General features: G+C 35.9%; 1 protein-coding gene across 1 annotated transcript in view; it reads left to right on the top strand.

Annotated features, from left to right (window-relative positions):
- Nucleotides 1–20,206, top strand: part of LOC145268327 (DNA annealing helicase and endonuclease ZRANB3-like) — a 90,136-nt gene that overhangs the window by 55,010 nt on the left and 14,920 nt on the right. The window contains exons 14-17 of the mRNA XM_080123817.1: nt 3,475–3,605; nt 9,504–9,624; nt 13,152–13,310; nt 20,129–20,206. The exon at nt 20,129–20,206 is cut by the window's right edge and continues 66 nt beyond it. Coding sequence (XP_079979943.1) covers nt 3,475–3,605; nt 9,504–9,624; nt 13,152–13,310; nt 20,129–20,206 — 489 coding nt within the window. The remainder of the gene's footprint in view (nt 1–3,474; nt 3,606–9,503; nt 9,625–13,151; nt 13,311–20,128) is intronic.

Here is a 20,206-nt window from a genome sequence, read left to right as displayed (position 1 = left end):
AGAAAGCAGATTACTTAAAGTCAGCTATAACAACACAAAAGATGAAAACAGAAAATGATGAAGCAGAGAAAATAGGAATTATCAGAAGTATGCTAGATGAAGAAGTTTTTGCTTTAAAAACAGACAAAAGTCAAACATGTGTAGTGTGAACTGAAGTTGCATGTTTTCCAAAAAATTAATTTATTAGTTTATTAAATATTATTATTATTGAATTCATTTTCTCGCTTCAACATAGATCATCATATTACAAATATGTATCCTGTACCTCTATAAGGCCACCATTTGCCCATGTATGGATAATTGTTGTTGCATTTGGGCTAATGCATCTGCTACTAGTCTCTCACTCCTAGACAAGGTTCAAAAGAGAGTCGCCAACTTGATAGGTCCTGAACTGTCATCTAAGCTTCAGCCCATCGACGAAATGTAGCCTGTTCTACAAGTACTTTAACGGTGAATGCTCTGACGAACTGCAAGCACTTGTACCCCCCTTGACGTAAATACCCTCGACAAACCCAACAAGCAGCTAAATCTCACCCCTTCACAGTTGAGATCCCTAGATGTAAGAGAGCCTTCTACCCCAATAGTTTCTTTCCCAGAACCGCTAGACTTTGGAACTCCCTTCCGGGTTCCTGCTTCCCCAACTGTACTGATATGCAGAAGTTCAAGTGTAACGTGAACCAACATCTTGCTACCCAACTCCCCTCATAGTATCCCTGTAGCTTATGTCCCTGATAGTAGCCCCCACATCAAAGTGGCAATGTGCCTTGTTTGGGGTGAAAATGTAATAAAAAAATTTTTTTAAATGATCTTCATTTTTAGTTTGTTATATATAAACAGTAAGGGTGTGTAATCAGCAGATAATCGTTAATATCGACCACTTTGATCAGTCAATCAATTGGTAGATTAATTACTTTTCTCTTCCCTATTAAATTGAAACTATTTCATCAATGCCACATGACTCATCAAATAACACATTGACACAGTAACTGCCAATTTAACTTGACATTTGTTAAGTGTCTCATACTTGCTTAATACCAATCATGTTACAAGCAATCAAAGTCATTTCATATGCACTCAGGCCAGGTTTCCCTTGGTCTTAAACAGAATATGATGATGCCGATGATGATGACCATTGATCATTACTTTGGTCTTTGTAATCTCGGTAATAATCTCTCTCTAAGATCATTGTTTTGTATATAAAATATCTATTATGTAGCGGGAGACATATTTAAAGATGACGGGGAGTTCATATTGGGGGCACATTAACGGAGACTCCTTCCTATAACTGGGTATGCTGATTGTGATGACAATTCTTATGGAAGACATTTATACAGTTTTTATATTTTGTGGTGTCATATTTGTGATGTTTTTATTAAAGGTGAACTGGGAATAAAAATATATCTATGTGGAGGTGATAATAAGCTTTAAAGAAAAAAAATAGAATAATTAACCTTTTTAAAAAAATAAAAATAAAAAATAAAAATAATTAACCTTCTTTCTGATTGGTCTAAAACTTAAAAAAAAGAAAAGAAAAAAAAGAATTAGTTTTTTTTCTGATTGGTCTAAAACTTAAAAAAAAGAAAAGAAAAAAGAATAATTAACCTTCTTTCTGATTGGTCTAAAACTTTAAAAAAAAGAAAAGAAAAAAAGAATAATTAATTTTTTGTCTGATTGGTCTAAAACTTAAAAAAAGGAAAAAAAAGAAAAAAAAAACAAGAATAATTAATTTTTTTTCTAATTGGTCTAAAAACTTTTGTTTATTTGAAGCCGCCATAAAAAAAAGAACTGCCATCTGTTAGTATAGAGAGAAAGAAAACAATTATTAACGAGGAAGATAAGTGTATTAAGTTTTGTAGGCTTAGCTAAGCTCTTCAAAACCTTCACTAAACCTACAATTTCTTTTGGAGACTTCATATTAAGTCCTTATAGCACAGAATGATAAGGACATTTATATATATTACATCATGACGACAACTGTGACAATTCTTGGAGGTTTCATATTAAATACGGACTGAGTGATATATGAAGCAAGTTCTTAACACAGAGGAGGGGAGATATATAACCTTCCAAGGGTTACACAATGTTCATTATCTATGCTCCTATAAATTTGTGTTTCTTTTGTGTGTATTTATATTAAAAACCCTCTTTTCTATTTATTTAAAAGAAAATAAAATTTTCTTATATATGAGTCATGGAATTGAATTCATCTGCAAAAGATCTAGCTAATTTGCATATTCTTTTAAACATTCATTTTAATTAATTCCCTATTAGTTTTTTCGGTTTTCTTATGGAATAATCATCTTTAGTTTACTATTACGTGTAATTATATTCATGCAGATATTCTACGTGATTTATACTTGCATAATATTTGCGTAAAAAGGTTACAGCAAACACAAAATTGTTTCCATATATATTTATGTATAAGTATATATTTTTGTTTAATCTATAAAAGTGAATGTGTCTGTGTGTGTGTCTGTCTGTCTACATTTTCCAACGCAATAACTCTGTCAATTTTTAGTCTACAGACTCGAAATTTGATATACAGGGTACTGAGATTTGGGAAAATCTAGGTGATCGGTTTTGGGCCAGAAATTTGGCTGTTAAGGGGTTAAAGTTCAACGATTTGACCTTTGAGAACTCTACCAAACTCCTCCGACAATTTTGGGTCTAAACATTTGAAATTTTAGATATAGGTTCCTTGGACATGGATCTAACTTAATAAATTGATTTGAGCCCAAAACAATAAATGTTAAGGGGTCATAATAGGGGTCAAAGTTTTAAAAAAATTGACCCTTTTTTCTTTTGCTCAGTATACACCTCAAAACACCCGGGCAATGCCGGGCACCCATGATAGTAAGATGATAAACACAATTACCTTTCATTCGTGATGAGAGATGACACAAGACAACAGTTACAACATAATGATGACTTCTTTATTCAGCGATGACTTCAGGAATTCAAACTTGTTTAATCTTCTACCCTTCACCTCTAAGGGACTCTCCTCTGACTATGTCAACTCTTGGCTGATCAACTCTCTGACTGACTTGTCTGGCTGGCTAAAATCTGAACCCATAGTATCTTATATGGAGAAATATCCTTTGTCCATGACGTCAGAAGTGTGTTTTCAAATGTGACTAATTTCACATGGCTTTTCATATGTTTGTCCAACACACTCTTGACAAACAAAAGAATCCTCAATTCTAATCTAACCTATTTTTAAACAATATAATTTAATTTGCATTGTTCATTCTTTTACTGGCATATTTAATATTCAGATTTCTACAAGAATTAACAATATACTTAATTTCTAACATCCCATTTCTTAACTTTACCTACAGGGTTCGATTCTAATCTCATTTTCACTTATCTAATATTCTTCTTATTTACATGGAAAGGGGACAGCCCTTTTCCATGTAACACATCAATATTTCCAATAAATAACGTGAAGTAAGTATTTTTTTTTTTTTTTTTCAGGATAAGAACCCACTGAATGCAAACTTTCTACCTCAAGACGTCGAAATGAATAATTTTTCTGAGTTGCCTAATTTTATGAAACATCCGCATAATTTGAAACTTATTCATAAATTTGTACGTGAATGGAATAAGTAAGTATATTAAGTTTCTCAATTTTGGAGATGAGTATTGATAATTTGTATTATTTAATTATTCAGCGTACAGTTCTCATCTTTAGTGTTACTTTTTCACAACGTGGCGCAATGGATAAAATGATAAGTGATAAACCGTATTAAAACAGTTACAATCACGTTGACACATTGGTTCTCACTAGATCACCAAAGTTAAGCAACGTTGAGCCTGGCCAGTATCAGACGGGTGGCCATTTGGGAAGGTGAGGCACTGTATGTACTGCAAGATAAAATACCAGGATGAGAAACTAGCACAGTCTACCCTTCTCTCAAGGGTAGATGGGCCTCTCTTAAGCCGTGGTAGACACCCCATCTAGTTATGGTGTCACGGTAAAAAATATCCTTGATAGCCCTGGTTAAGCATCAAGTATTCAGCTACCGACAAGGTTTGAATTACACTACAAACTCGTGTAGTGAGTTTAATCTCGGCTATGGCCGCACTGGATGGATGGATGGAAAACACTGACAATCTTCCAGAGATTAATGGTTTAATCCTCAATAATGGCCAATACTAAGAATACAATTTTTTTTTTTTCAAACTCACGTTCATCCCAAACAAGGCACATCAAGGACATAAGGGGCTACTATTTGGAACCATGCTTAAGATAAACAAGATGTTTATTTACATTACATTCAAACTTCTGTATATCTGTACAGTCAGGGAAGGGGGTATCAGAAAGAGAATTCCAGAGTTTAGCTGTTTGTGGGAAAAAATTATTAGAGCAGAAAACTTTCTGGTATTTAGGTACCTCAACAGTGAAGGAGTGTGATTTTGTTGCTAAGCAGGTTTTTCAGGGATGTGTATATCGAGGGGGCACAAGTGTAAAGAGTTCATCAGAGCACATTCCATTAAAATACTTGTAAAATAAGCACAGGGATGCAACATTGTGGTGATGAGGCAAGGTTTGGAGCTTAGTTGACAAAGTGGGGCCTATTAGATCAGAGACTCTTCTTTGGACCCTATCCAAGAGGGAGAGACTAGCGGTAGATGCACCAACCCAGATGTGACAACAATACTCCATGCGTGGGCGAATGGTGGCTTTGTAGAGAATACTCTCAGGTGTGAGTAGTCTTCTAGCTCAATAGAAGGAGCCCACTTTCTTTGCAGCAGCCTTCGTAAGATCCTCAATATATTTGCTCCTGTTTATATTGCCTGTGAATATTAAGCCAAGGAGTTTAACGGAAGAATTCTCAGGTAGAGTATTATTTGTTATGTATATCGGTGGTGGGAGAGGCATCTTGTAATTGTTAAAGGCAAGCAGATTAGCCTTACTAGCATTAAATGTTACCACCCATTTACGTCCTCATTACACTATGGAGATCATTTTCTAAGGATTCTGCTATTGTCTTAGATTTGTGCACATCCTTTCTTCCCTTGTGCATGTTATAGAACATTGTATCATCAGCAAATATACCCATCTCGGACACAATATTATCAGGCAGGTCATTAATGAATATCGGGAGTAATAGTGGTCCAAGGATCGACCTCTGAGGAACTCCCGCATTAATGTTATGCTGCTTGGATGAACATCCATCAATGACAACCTGGATGGTCCTATTTTCTAAGAAAGATCTAATTATATTTAGTATTTATCCAGTTATACCATACAGTTTAATTTTCATTAGCAGCCCTTCATGTCAGACTTTGGATATATCAAGGGCTACAGCCCTATCCTCACCTGCCTTATCCAGTACATGGTATATGCGTTCAGAGGTGACTGTTAAAATATCTGCAGTAAAATGACATTGCCTAAATCCATACTTCTTGTCAGAGAGAAGATTAGCTTTTGCGAGGTGGTGGACTAGTGCTTAATTGATTAAGGTCTCAAAGATTTTAACAAAGAGGAGTAGAAGACTGACAGAGCAATAATTGAGAGGGTTATGGTTAGGGTTAGGGTACCACAGAGGCCATCTTCCAGCTATTACGGAAGCAAGATTCAGCAAGGCATTTGTTGTAGAGCTTGGAAAGTATGGGGACTAGCTCAGCTGAGCATTTCTTAATTAGTATAGCAGGGATGAGATCAGGCCCGCATGCCTTGGAGGTGTCTAAGTTTTTTATGATATCACAGACATAAGGGGTGATTTTCAGATCATCAAGTGGAGCTTCAGTCCACCTTGGGAAATTTGGGAGGGAGTTGTTTGTTGGCTCTAAGATGGAGTTGGAAGTGAATCACCGAGTAAGCAGGTCTTCTTTTTTGTTTGCCATACACACAACCTTCTGATTATTGGATAGTGGGGGAATTATTGATTGCCCTTTATTCACTACACTATTATAAATTTCCCAGAAATCACAAGTTCCTATCTTCTGCAATTTTATGTGTTCCCGGGTTATTACAGCATGCTTTCTTTTGGCTTTGACTATTTCTATCTTACAATGATTTCTAGCATCTGTAAATTTTTGCCTATTCGTGTTTAACTTTTGATGTACGAACCGGTGGAATGCATGGTGTCTTAGCGCAATGGCAGCTGTACAATCTGTAGTGAACCATGGGGATGAGCGGGCTTGCTATAATACTTCCGTATGGGAACATGTACTTTAATGCCTGCTTTGCATCATTCAGTTGTCTTATTGGCACACTGTTCAGCAGGAAGAGAGAAGATATTGGTTCATGGAGCATCTCGAATGTGTTCTTTAATAGCTTCCCTTTTGTAGTGCTTTGTAATTTTGAGCAATGGCTCCTCACCTTGGGGTTGGTATTTAAATGTGATGTTTACTGATACCACTAGGTGGTCTGTGTTTCCAAGTGGTCTGTGGTCCTGGATATGACCTAAAACTATATCTGATGGTGAGGCCCCAGCTTGCAGGCCTTAGGGAGTGTGGAGCCACCCTTTAATTGCCATTGCTCCCAGGTCCACTCTGACCCGGAGTGGTAGTACCTGTTAGGGTCCCAACTATGGGTTAAATAGAATACGACTCAAAAAACAAATATACTATATTAAAAAATTGTTCTTCAAAATCACCAGATTCGGCATTAAATAACCTGAAAAGGGTTGATATGCCGTAAAACAAAACAACCAACCAACCAACCGTCTGTGGGCATTAGTCACACAATCCTGGTGAGGAATAGGTCTAGACGTTATACTTACTGGTGTTCATGATTTGGGAGTTGGGTCGGGAACATGACTGTCTGTGTGAGAGAACGGGCTATAGAGAAGTTATAAATACAGCATCCAGCTGCATCTGTGCAACCTAAGAAATCAAGCCAATTTTTATGGGGGATAATTAAAGTCACCAAACACCTGTATTTGGGCGTTGCTATCTAAGGAGAGTGCTGCCTCAGAGACATGATCGATTAAGGTACAGTCCTGATTTGAGAGAACGGTAGAGAAAATATAAATAACTAATGCAGTGTTGAGAGGCTAATCGAAAACACGTACAGGCCTGATCAGCTGATTCACAAGGAATATATGCTCCGAGTCTGTGCATATATCTATCTGAACCCTTACGGCAGAGAGGGAGGTATCCTTTTTCACGAAAAACACCCGTCTAGCCGAATCCACTGTGAAAAATTTCCCCCACTTTTTATCTGTGCCTAAATCAAAACGTGAATTCCATGAACAAAGCTTCTTTCTTAGAACTGCACGCCTGTGGAACTCTGTTCCGTCTGCCTGTTTCCCACCTGACTACAACTTGGATGTGTTCAAGTCCAACGTTAACAAATTCCTGATGAACCGCCCCCTTAAGTAAACACTTCATCAAATCTCCACACTAACGTAATGTACTTGCAATAACCCTTATCCCTGAGTGGCTTCCGGGCCTTGATAAGTGGTGATCATTGTGTAAAAAAAAAAAAAAAAAAAAAAAAAAAATTAAAATAGTTAGAAGGGATTGAGGAGTGGTTTGTTTCACTTAATGCTAAGATATCCGGAGAGTTTAATTGCAAAGTACTTAAAATTTCTACCTGGTAATAGTTCTTTTTCTTAAATTAAGAAAAACAATACGAAAATATAATCTCGTTTTTGGCGACTGAGTGTCGTTGCCTGTTTTTGTGTTGTGTTTTAAATAAACGTGGTTCGAAGTTTTTAATGTTTATATCAATGTAACTGTTTTTAAAGAAAAATCATGTTTTTTCCAAACTCTTTTTGGTTAATTATTTTCTAATTAATTTTTTAAGGATTAAAAACTAAAAAACATATCTTTAAGTTCTTTTTTTTTTTTTAATTAAGAAAAACAATACGAAAATATAATCTCGTTTTTGGCGACTGAGTGTCATTGCCTGTTTTTGTGTTGTGCTTTAAATAAACACGGTTATTCTTACGTTCTTTTTTTTTACATTTGTTGAAAAATAAAAGCCTACTTGAATAGGAAGGTGTATTACAATGAGGTATATATAAAAACACCAAATCAATAGAGATGACTAGACCAACAAGTCAAACAAGCTGAAAAAAAAAAAGGAAGCAGGGAATTGATTAAATAATTCTGAGGAACACATACCTTAATAGTATTTATAGAAAAGACCGAGACTAGCAACATCATTTCAGTTCTTGGAAAGAATCTATTGGAATAGAAAGTTGTATTACAATGAGGTATTAAAACAACATATTGATAGCGACCACTAGACCAATGAATCAAACGAGCTGGAACAAAGGAAGCAGGGAATAAATCAGACAAATTTGAGGAACACATGCCATAATAGTATTTATAGAAAAGGTTGAGACTAGCAACATCACGTCTGTGAGAAAGAGGTTACAGAGAAGAAAAAGAGGAGGGTCAATCAAATTACAGACATGTTTCTGCACCTTGTCAAGACCCTTCAAATGGGACACAGATTCACTAGTCCAAATATGACAACAATACTCCATACATGGCCTGTTTTTGTGTTGTGCTTTAAATAAACACGGTTATTCTTACGTTCTTTTTTTTTACATCAAATTAAATTTTTTCTTTTGATAATTTTGATTTTAGCTTTATTTTTAAAAAAAACATATTGTCTACTGAATGAATTTAAAAAAATATAAAAAAGGCTTTGGCTATAGCAACAAAACACTAAATTGACGCCAAACCGGCCACACCAAAACGTATCAATGTGATGTAGTCCTGGGTGTTTTCGTCAGATTCCAGCTCACAGGACCATAGATGCAACCCAGCAGGGCTAGGACATACACACAGGCTACACTCTTAACTATCTAGTGGTGGACCCCTCAAAATGTAACCAGAAATTGGTAATCGGAAACTACTATTCTGATGCTCTAGGCATGCAAAACGTGCACGACCCTAAGTCTGTGTGGCAACACTTTTATTTTCGGCTGGCCATTTGTTGACAGATGCTGCAGCGGTCGAGTTTATCCTTGCTAGATGCTCTAGTAAATGGCTGGCATGCTGCTTTCCTCAGCTGCAACTTGGCATCGGGTTCAGAACAGATCTGAAATCAACTGGGTTACTCTCAAATCGATATGCAATCAATAATGAATAACTCTGGAGATTATTTCTTATATATATGAAAACACATTCTGGAGTTTGGAGAAAAAGGATGAATTCCTTAATCCCCATGACAAACACCCCACCCAACTCGCAGCCCGTGGGCAAGGTGAATTGGTGTTACTCGGGCATGCAACATCGTTACACCAAACCTTAGTTTTGTTTCAACTTTTATAACATTGCATTATGTTCTTATTTACATCAGTATGATCTGATGGAAGTTTTATATCATATGTGACCTTTCAGGAAAATTTCCTTCTTCAGATATATGTTTGACTTTAGTTCAAACACGCATATGGGAGGTTGCAAATGAGAGCAATTTCGCAGTAAATGTAATGGATCTGGAATAAAAAAATTTTTTTTTTTTTTAAATCTATTGTCATTCTTTTAATCTAATAATGCAAGGTTATTTCATATATATATTTTTTTTTTCTTTTTAGCTTGACAGAAACCAAACGGCGGGCGATCAGTAAACATAAAATGATATTTAGAAACCCAATCATCGCTTATGAAGAAGTACGATGTGATCAGAGCTCTTCAGTGCAACGTCATTTATCTAAGGTAAAGTAAAATAATCACGTTTACATGGTTTGTGTGTTATATTCCAATTTAAGAGTAAAATGTTTGTTAAAGAAAAAAATTCACTTGTTTTACATGGAAATCACCTCCAGACAAGACATGAAACCACTTGATGTAAGGAGCTAACAAGAATGAAAGATGATTATTGCAAAAGCCAGAGATGCCTCTTGGCCTTAGTCTTAGAAGGACTAAGACTGTAGATAAGCAGAAAACAGTGAGCAGGAAGACAATTCTACAAATCTTGCAGTTCTTGGGGGAAAAAAATAAAAGCCTACTTGAATAGGAAGGTGTATTACAATAAGGTATATATAAAAACACCAAATCAATGGAGATGACTAGACCAACAAGTCAAACAAGCTGAAAAAAAAAATGAAGCAGGGAATTGATTAGATAATTCTGAGGAGCACATACCTTAATAGTATTTATAGAAAAAACCGAGACTAGCAACATCATTTCAGTTCTTGGAAAGAATCTATTGGAATAGAAAGTTGTATTACAATGAGGTATTAAAACAACAAACTGATAGCGACCACTAGACCAATGAATCAAACGAGCTGGAACAAAGGAAGCAGGGAATAAATCAGACAAATTTGAGGAACAAATGCCATAATTGTATTTATAGAAAAGGTTGAGACTAGCAACATCACGTCTGTGAGAAAGAGGTTACAGAGAAGAAAAAGAGGAGGGTCAGTCAAATTACAGACATGTTTCTGCACCTTGTCAAGACCCTTCAAATGGGACACAGATTCACTAGTCCAAATATGACAACAATACTCCATACATGGTCTGATAGTAGATGTGTAGAGATAGGAAATAGTGTGAAGAAGTGTTTAGAATGATAAAGAGCGATTTTACGAGAAGCAGAAAGAGCAATGGATTTAATATATGGACTTCTAGAAAGATTTGATGAGAAAGAAAGACCAACAAGTTTTAGAGTCGATTTCTCATCGAGGTCAGAGCCATCCATGAGAATCTCGGGAAGAAAAGAGACATGTCTATGATTTAAAGACACAAGCTGAATCTTAACAGGATTAAATGAAACAAGGCATTTCGTGCTCCAATCTGATTGTAGATTTATAGAAATAGAGAAAGAATCAGGTGTGAAAAGGTGTTTAGAGAGATAGAGAGAGCTGATATTACAAGAAACAGAAAGAGCAATGGATTTAATATATGGACTCCTAAGGAATAGAGAAAAGAGTCAGGTGTGAGAAAGTGTTTAGAGAGATAGAGAATGTATGGACGCCTAGAAAGATTTGAGAAAGAAAGACCAAGTTGCAGAGTCAATATCTCATTGATAGCAGAACCATCCAAGAAAAGGGACACACCTACGATTGAAAGATAGGAGCTGAGTTTTAACAGGATTAAACAAAACAAGCCATTTCTTATCCGAATCCACAACTGAATCCAAGTCAGTCTCAAGATTAGCTGCATATTTCAACTGATCTGGGAATGATGGGTGAGAAGCAACACCAGAATAGAAAATGGTATCATCAAAATAGACGTTAATCGTCTAAACAATATTCTCTGGAAGATTATTGATGTAGAGAAAGGAACACGAGCACTGAGGTTTTTATCATTTATTTTCTGCAAATGTAAAAATTACAAATGTTAAACAAAAAATAAACAATTAGGCACAAGGCCAACTCAGAAAATGGGGATGTGGCGCTGTAGTCATCCTTGTCACTGTATCTTTTTTACTTGTCTAAGGGGTGTCCCTAGCTAAAGTTCTCACTCACAACAATCACTTCAGGGGATGTCCTACTTACTGTTCCCAAATCAAACTGTAAAAAAAAGCAAAAAAAAAACACTCCAGCATTGATGGTTAGAGCAATAGACACATGATGTATGTATTATATTACAACTAAAGAGTAAAATTTTCTTAGCAGTATTTCCTGGAAGATCATCGATATAGAGAAGAAACAAAGTTGGACATAGAATAGAACTCTAAGGAACATCAGCATTAATGGTTAGAGCAATAAACACATGATGTATGTATTATATTGCATCTGGAGAGCAAAATGTTTATCCTCATAGTTGAATATGTCAGGTGTCTCCAAATTCCACTGTGTGGTCTAGTTCAATCCCTTGCTTATAAGTTTTCCCTGGCCAGTCAATCTTCCTGCAATTTAAGACATCTGCTTCTGCAATAATGTTTTATCCTAGAGAATGAACGATCAATACGACCATGCCAACATAACTGATTCGTTCTAAGGATAACCTCTATGTTGAACAAATCTAACACTTTCAGCAAATCTTTTGACCTGAAGTGTTGGGTTTTGATAATTTTTCTTCTTTTTAAGCAGTATGTCAAGAATAGACCTGGGATTCTTTCTCCTGAAAAGGAAGCTAAATGAAATTGGTTTTATCTTTCTGAATTTTTGAGATGTGATCCATTCTGTAAGTATCTGATACCTTTTTAGAAATAATTCTAACTGGGAAGATATTCGGGGAAACTAATGCCAACAAAAATCATTGGATTCATTCAACTACAGGGTGGTCAAAAAGTCAGGTAACATTTTAAAGAAAAAACGATATTAGCAATACACATATATTTAAGTACCATACATTGAAATATAAAATGAAACAAACATGAAATATGTTTATTTTGTTAATTGTCATCCATTTCTCTCTATCAATCGCTGGAAGCGATTAACCACTGATTATGTAACACGTGTAATCATGTCAGCTGATATCCGCGCAATCTCCTCTTCAATAAATAACTTTAAAGACGCTATTGTATCAGGCTTCTTGCCATAAACGCTATCCTTTACATAGCCCCAAAGCCAGAAATCAGGAGGGGTAAGTTTATATATTACACTCAAATATTTAAACAAATAATATTAAACGAATAGAGATTATAATGGATCATATTGTTTTTTTCTACCTTTAACATGTTACCTGACTTTTTGACCACCCTGTAGAATGACTGAATGACTCTCATCTTGGAAAAAAAGTCACAGGTTATTGTTCATTATTGTAGTGAAATTCGGAAATCGAAATATTGAATTTCTAATGAAACCAATACCATCTACTGAAATGTCATGTCACAGTAATGAACATATCCAAAACATTATGAAAAACGATGAGGTAGAAAATTAACTATTAATGAAAATAGTTTTTGAAGACAATTGGCGAAAATTAAGTTTTGTTAAATTGGCCAAAGATTTTCAGTTTTCAAAAAATATTTACCTTCCCTTTGTTACAATTAGAACTCTCCGGTTTCTTTTTATTTTATTTTATTTATTTATTTTGTTTTGCATAACTTAATTTTTGCTAATTTGTCTTCAAAAAAAATTTTCATTAATAATTAATTTTCTACCCTATCGTTTTTCATAATTTTTGGATATGTTCATTACTGTGACATGACAGTTCAGTATATACCATTGGTTTTACTTGAAATTCAATATTTCAATTTTTGAATTTCGGTGCAATAACAAAGAAGAACCTATTTTTTTATTTTCTATTAATATTGTTTAGTAAGATGTAATAATCCATTTTATTTTCTTCAGGAAACTATTGCTCAGACTTCGTTGATCAATGCTATGAAAACACAAGGTTCAGTTCGTTGGATTTCAAACAAGAGACCATCAAACGAACTTGCTGTTGATCTTGACCAACAAAAAGATGAAAAAGAAAAAGCATTTAACATTACGAAAGGAATTGTTCAAGTAAGTAAAAGATTTTAAACCAACGCATTTCAGGTGAAAACATTATTACATATCATGTCGAAATTAATATAAATTCTAAAAATTAAGAAAAATGACCTAGAAGATGTGCTACATGTATTTAAAAAAAAAAAATAATAATAATATGCAATTTGATTCTGATATTTTGTATTTAAAAATGCAAATCCTTAATTTAAGTCAAGGGAGATAAGTCAGTTTGTCACACTGAATTGATTGCACAACTCTTCCACATTGAAACCTACAATGAATTCTGTTTTTCCTTATAATTATTTTTCTATTAGATCATTTTCCGTAATTTCTTTGAATTTGTACTAATTTGAACTAAATATGTAATAATGTTTTAACCTGAAATGTATTGTTTTCAAAATGTACAATTCTGCACAAGCACCCAAGATTTATTTTCATTAAACTTCACTGTGTAGCATAGCTAGAGCATTCTTCAATCCCCTTCTCTTTGTCTTTGTTGATCCCTATGTAACATTTTAAACCTCTCAATAAACCTGCTCGCACATCATTGCTTGCATCAAACACGTACTTCTGCACGTGTGTTTTCATCAGTGAGCAATCAAAAAAACAAATCAATAAAAGTCTTTTTTACACACGTGTTGCACAGGGTGCTTATCCAGGTTGCTCTTCCTTACATAGTCACTTTTGTCATTCATAACTGGCAATGATCCCCTTGTGGTTGTCAATCTCTGGCCTCCTTTGTTTATGAAGACTAGGCCTATGATAACAGAATATTTTTTTCATTGTTTTAACTCTCGAGTGTATATCCAACACAGACACAGTTAATCAACCGAGAACCAACCACTCTATATAAAAGCATATAAGATATCAACAGTGAGTCAAAACAATGAAAAGAATATGCTGTTGTCCTAGCCCTAATGAAGACACAATGGAGACTTGCTAAATTTTTCAAAGTTTTTATTTAGAGAGAGAAAATTTGCTCAAGGAGAAGAGACCATGTAACTAATTAACTTCTTTTTTCTTTTTTTTTTTTTTTTTTTTTTTACAAAGGAATCACTACCTATCAAGGCCCAGAGGCCACTCACTCGAGGATAAGGATTAAAGAGTGTACAGTGGTCAAAAAGACAATTGATTATCTACTTAGTTTTCTTAACTTAGTCTTAAGGATGGGAATTGATTGAGAGATGCAGGCAGGCAGACATCAAGGTGACATTTACTTAGATTCTCTCTACATTGTCAGACACATCTCGCTTGCATTACTCCAAATGACAAACTGACTAGAAACTCTCTGTTCTTCCTCAAACACGACATCCTTTCTATTGTCATATCATCCACCTGCATTTCTAGCGCATTTTGTCTGGGAAGCTAATTTTTCCTATATTAATGAAGATAAGATATTATGTGTCTGTGTTTCTCACCTGTACTTAACTTTCATAAATACACACTGAATTATTTCTTATTTATTCATCACATTGTTGTATTTGTTTTAATGTTCATTTTACATGCTGGCATGTGCTGGACGGCTTTTAGGAAATTGATTTCTAAGCTAACATTATATCTTTGGCCCGGTCTTTATTCATCTTCCTTTCTCCTATGCTTTTCTTAGCCTTCTGCTGTAGTCTGATACTACTACTTCAATTGTTTTATATTCTAACCCAAGAATTCTCATCCATTCTTACAATGCTCGGAAGCCATTCAGGGATAGGGGTTATTGCAAGTACAGTACGTTTGTGTTGAGATTTAATAAAGTGTCTACTTAAGGGGGCGGTTCATCAGGAATTTGTTTACGTTGGACTTGAAGAGATCCAGATTGTAGTCAGGTGGGAAGCAGCCAGACGGAACAGAGTTCCACAGGCGTGCAGTTCTAAGAAAGAAGCTTTCTTCATGGAATCTACGTTTTGATTTAGGCACAGATAAAGAGTGGGGAAAATTTTTGACAGTGGATTCAGCTAGACGGGTGTTTTTCGTAAAAGATTGGCGAGGGGGGACCAGAGATTGGAGTTCAGACGAGCACCTGCCATGGAAATAACGATAAAACAAAGATAGGCTCGCAACGTGTCTTCTGTGGGTGAGAGGTTGCAGGGAAGAGAAAAGGGCATCCCCCACTAAGCCACAAAGTCTATTTTGTACTCTGTCAAGGCAGGATAGACTGTTTTTAGCAGCTCCTGCCCAGATATGGCAGCAGTATTCCATCCTTGGACGTACTTGGCTTTTATATAGATAGAGAATTGCATCAGTTGTGTCAAAACATGGGGCTTCCCCTAGACGAGAGCCATCCATTTCAATTGATGCCAGATGGGGATCAGAGCGTTGATGATGTAAAGATCGGAGTTTGGTTTTAGATGCATTAAAGGTAACCAGCCATGTCTACCCCCCCCCTGAACCATGCGCTCAAGATCAGAGAAGAGAGAATCAAAGAGAACTTTGTCATTTACAGCCTTTGATGTGTTGCTATAGATGGTCGTGTCATCAGCATAGATGTCAACGAATGATTTAAGTATGTGTTTAGGGAGATCATTGATGTAGATCAGGAAGAGAGTTGGGCCAAGGATGGACCCTTGAGAGACTGCAGCATTAATACTGCAGGCCTCTGATTTTTGTCCATCGACCACTACTCTTATGAGCCTATCAGAGTGAAATGATTTAATGATAGAGAAAACATTTCTAGTTATACTGTAGCTGGAAATCTTGTGAAGTAGGCCCTTATGCCATACCTTGTCGAAGGCCTTTGATATGTCAAGAGCAATTGCCCTAGAAAGAAAGCCTTTGTCAAGAAATTCACTAATCCTATGAGATATAACCGTTAACACATCTGCGGTAGATCTTGCAGAACGGAAACCATATTGCATGTCACTAAGAAGGTTATTTCTGCTGAGGTGGTTGACTATTTCTCTATTTAATATGGATTCCAGCAACTTACTCATGACACACAGGAGACTTATTGGTCTGTACTGAGAGGGAGATGACTTATCACCTGAATTCTTAAATACAGGGCACACTGATGAGGTTTTCCAGGGTGTTGGAAAGCACTTCTCCTTACAGCAACGCTTAGAGAGTTTCGTAAGTATGGGAGCAAGTTCTGGTTGAAGCTTTTTTAAAACTACAATTGGGATGCTGTCAGGGCCAGTTGCTTTACTGGAATCAAGGTTCTTGATTAGCTTGGCAACATCATGCACAGATATTTGTATGTTACCTAGCGTGTTCTGTGTTATAGGAGGAAATATGGGGAGTTGATGGCCTTCGTAGCATAGGGTAGAATTAGCTACAAAGTTCTTGGCAAATAGTTTGGCCTTGTCTGATGCTGACGAGATGACCTCTGGTCCATTGATAATGGTTGGGATAGAACGCACACTTCTGTTCAGGATCCTATTTGTTATTTGCCAAAACTGGTTATGCACCTGTTGTCATCTTCAGGAACCTTTATACACCTGTTGTCATCTTCAGGAACCTTTATACACCTGTTGTTGTCATCAGAAGCTTTTATGCACCTGTTGTCATCATCAGAAACCTTTATACACCTGTTGTCATCTTCAGAAACCTTTATACACCTGTTATCATCATCAGGAACCTTTATACACCTGTTGTCATCATCAGGAACCTTTATACACCTGTTGTCATCTTCAGGAACCTTTATACACCTGTTGTTGTCATCAGAAGCTTTTATGCACCTGTTGTCATCATCAGAAACCTTTATACACCTGTTGTCATCTTCAGAAACCTTTATACACCTGTTATCATCATCAGGAACCTTTATACACCTGTTGTCATCATCAGGAACCTTTATACACCTGTTGTCATCTTCAGGAACCTTTATACACCTGTTGTCATCTTCAGGAACCTTTATACACCTGTTGTTGTCATCAGAAACCTTTATAGATCTGTTGTTGTCTTCAGGAACCTTTATAGATCTGTTGTCATCATCAGAAACCTTTATACACCTGTTGTCGTCATCAGGAACCTTTATACACCTGTTGTCGTCATCAGGAACCTTTATACACCTGTTGTCATCATCAGGAACCTTTATACACCTGTTGTCATCTTCAGGAACCTTTACACCTGTTGTTGTCATCAGAAGCTTTTATGCACCTGTTGTCATAATCAGAAACCTTTATACACCTGTTGTCATCATCAGGAACCTTTATACACCTGTTGTCATCTTCAGAAACCTTTATACACCTGTTATCATAATCAGGAACCCTTATACACCTGTTGTCATCATCAGAAACTTTTATGCACCTGTTGTCATCTTCAGGAACCTTTATACACCTGTTGTCATCTTCAGAAACCTTTATACACCTGTTGTCATCATCAGAAACCTTTATACACCTGTTGTCATCATCAGAAACCTTTATACACCTGTTGTCATCTTCAGGAACCTTTATAGACCTGTTGTCATCATCAGAAACCTTTATACACCTGTTGTCATCATCAGAAACCTTTATACACCTGTTGTCATCATCAGAAACCTTTATACACCTGTTGTCATCTTCAGGAACCTTTATACACCTGTTGTTGTCATCAGAAACCTTTATACACCTGTTGTCATCATCAGGAACCTTTATACACCTGTTGTCATCATCATGAATCATTTTCTTATAAGAAGTTTTAACAACTTGGAATATTCACAAACATGGTGAGATATTTCTGGACTTTAACAAGTGTACACTGCTCTTCAGAGAAAGAGAAAGGGGAGACAGATGAATAGCTTGTTTATTGCATCTAGCTACATCACACGTGACTACCCCCACTATCACTGAGACTCTTTGGTTAGTGTCTGCCTGCTTGAGTTGGCAGTTTAAAAGAGGAAAATCTACTTTCTTCAAAAAGTCACCATCTCCCATTAACTAAAGGTTAAACTCCAACCTCCCATGCATCAATCATTCCTTCATTCAATTTGTGAAGATGAGGAAAATCTATCTTCTTACTAAACTTGTATGGTTTTGCCAACTTCTGTTAATTAAAAATTAAATTCTGACCGTCCATGAATCAATCACTCATCCGCTCAATTTAGTTTTCATTTTTTTTAAACTCATTTTCATCCCAAACAAGGCATATTGCCACTTGGAACATAAAGGGTTACTGTTTGGTATCATGTCTAACAGAAGACTGTGGAGAGTTGAACAGCAAGAAGCTTGTTCACATTACATTTGAACTTTTGCATGTTAGTACAGTCAGGGAAGCAGGAGACTGGGAGGGAATTTGAAAGTTTAGTGGTTCGAGGAAAGAAACTATTAGAGTAGATGGCTTTTCGGCATCTAGGGACGTCGGCGGTGAAGGGGTGAGATTTTGCTGCTTGTTAGGTTAGTTGGGAGTATGTACGTCAAAGGGGCAAAAGTACAATGAGTTCATCAGAGCACATTTCCTTAAAGTACTTGTAAAACATGCACAGGGATGCAACATTGCAGTGATAAGACAGATTGGAGCTTGCCCGACAGCGCAGGAACTATATGTAACAAATGCTTATCTATATATATAAAAGCCAAACGTCTGTGTGTATGTATGTATGTTTGTTTGTAACGCTAAAACTTTTGAAAGACGGAACTAAACTTGACAAATTTGGTATCATATCGAAGCCTCATCACCCGGATGACAAATATCGAAATTTCACGTCAAACGGACCACTAGAAGTTGGTCAACCGATCAGTTATCTTCGAGGGGGGCCCAAAAAAACCTGTCATTATCTATATATATAAAAGACAAATGTTTGTTTGTAACGCTAAAACTTGAGATGAAAGATTCCTCTCCCCTAAGAATAAAACATGTTCAATATCTGCTTTTGTTTTTTCATTGTTTATACGGTTCCGTGCAACGCCGGGTAGCCCTGCTAGTCTATATATATAAAAGCCAAACGTCTGTGTGTATGTATGTATGTTTGTTTGTAACGCTAAAACTTTTGAAAGACGGAACCAAACTTGACAAATTTGGTATCATATTGAAGCCCCATCATCCGGATGACAAATATCGAAATTTCACGTCAAACGGACCACTAGAAGTGGGTCAACTGATCAGTTTTCTTCAAGGGGGGGGGCCCAAAAAAACCTGTCATTATCTATATATATAAAAGACAAATGTTTGTTTGTAACGCTAAAACTTGAGATGAAAGATTCCTCTCCCCTAAGAATAAAACATATGTTCAATATCTGCTTTTGTTTTTTCATTGTTTATACGGTCCCGAGCAACGCCGGGTAGCCCTGCTAGTCTATTATATAAATCTCACCTGTCTGTTTAAATGCATGTATGTGTGTATGTTTGTATGTTTGCCTAAAACTTTTGACTGAGGCGACAGATTTTCACAAGATTAGTATCATTTTGAAGCTCGGCACTTCGGACGACAAATATCAAAAAATTGGCTAAAACATTAATTCGTTCACCCTCAACTGGGCAGTTTTCTACAGGGATGGGTCGCTTTTTTTTTTTTTGCTGCTATTTTCGAAAGTCATCCCCTCTTTTCGATTGACTAGCCTTAATTTAAATCTTCACCACTTCCGGTTTGGCGATGGATGCAATGGCAAAGACGTCACTTTATTTTTTATTTTATTTTTTTTTCACATTCTTTTCCTCCTTTATGGTGCAGGTTTGAGCTTGCCTGCCTACTACCACTTTTATTTTTTTATTTATTATTTTTTTATTTTTTTTATTTATTTATTTTTTTATTTTTTTATTTATTTATTTTTTTATTTATTATTTTTACTCAACACACACCTCCAACCCGGGCAATGCCGGGCACCCAGGCTAGTCAAAAAATATAACATTATAAGTGATTTTTATATTTTGCTATAAAATTGTAATCTTTAAATTGGATGTTTAATGGATTATTTTCTTTTTTTTCAAAGGCATTGAATGCGGATGGTGTTCCATTGTGTATTAACTGTCAGAAACCATTTGATGATACAAATATAAACGAAGATTCC

This window comes from Euprymna scolopes, chromosome 43 (genome assembly GCF_053919585.1).
Source record: "Euprymna scolopes isolate OS-2025 chromosome 43, ASM5391958v1, whole genome shotgun sequence".
Lineage (NCBI taxonomy): Eukaryota > Metazoa > Mollusca > Cephalopoda > Sepiida > Sepiolidae > Euprymna > Euprymna scolopes.
The sequence above is the reverse complement of the archived record's forward strand: the minus strand, read 5'-3'. Positions and strand labels throughout refer to the sequence as shown.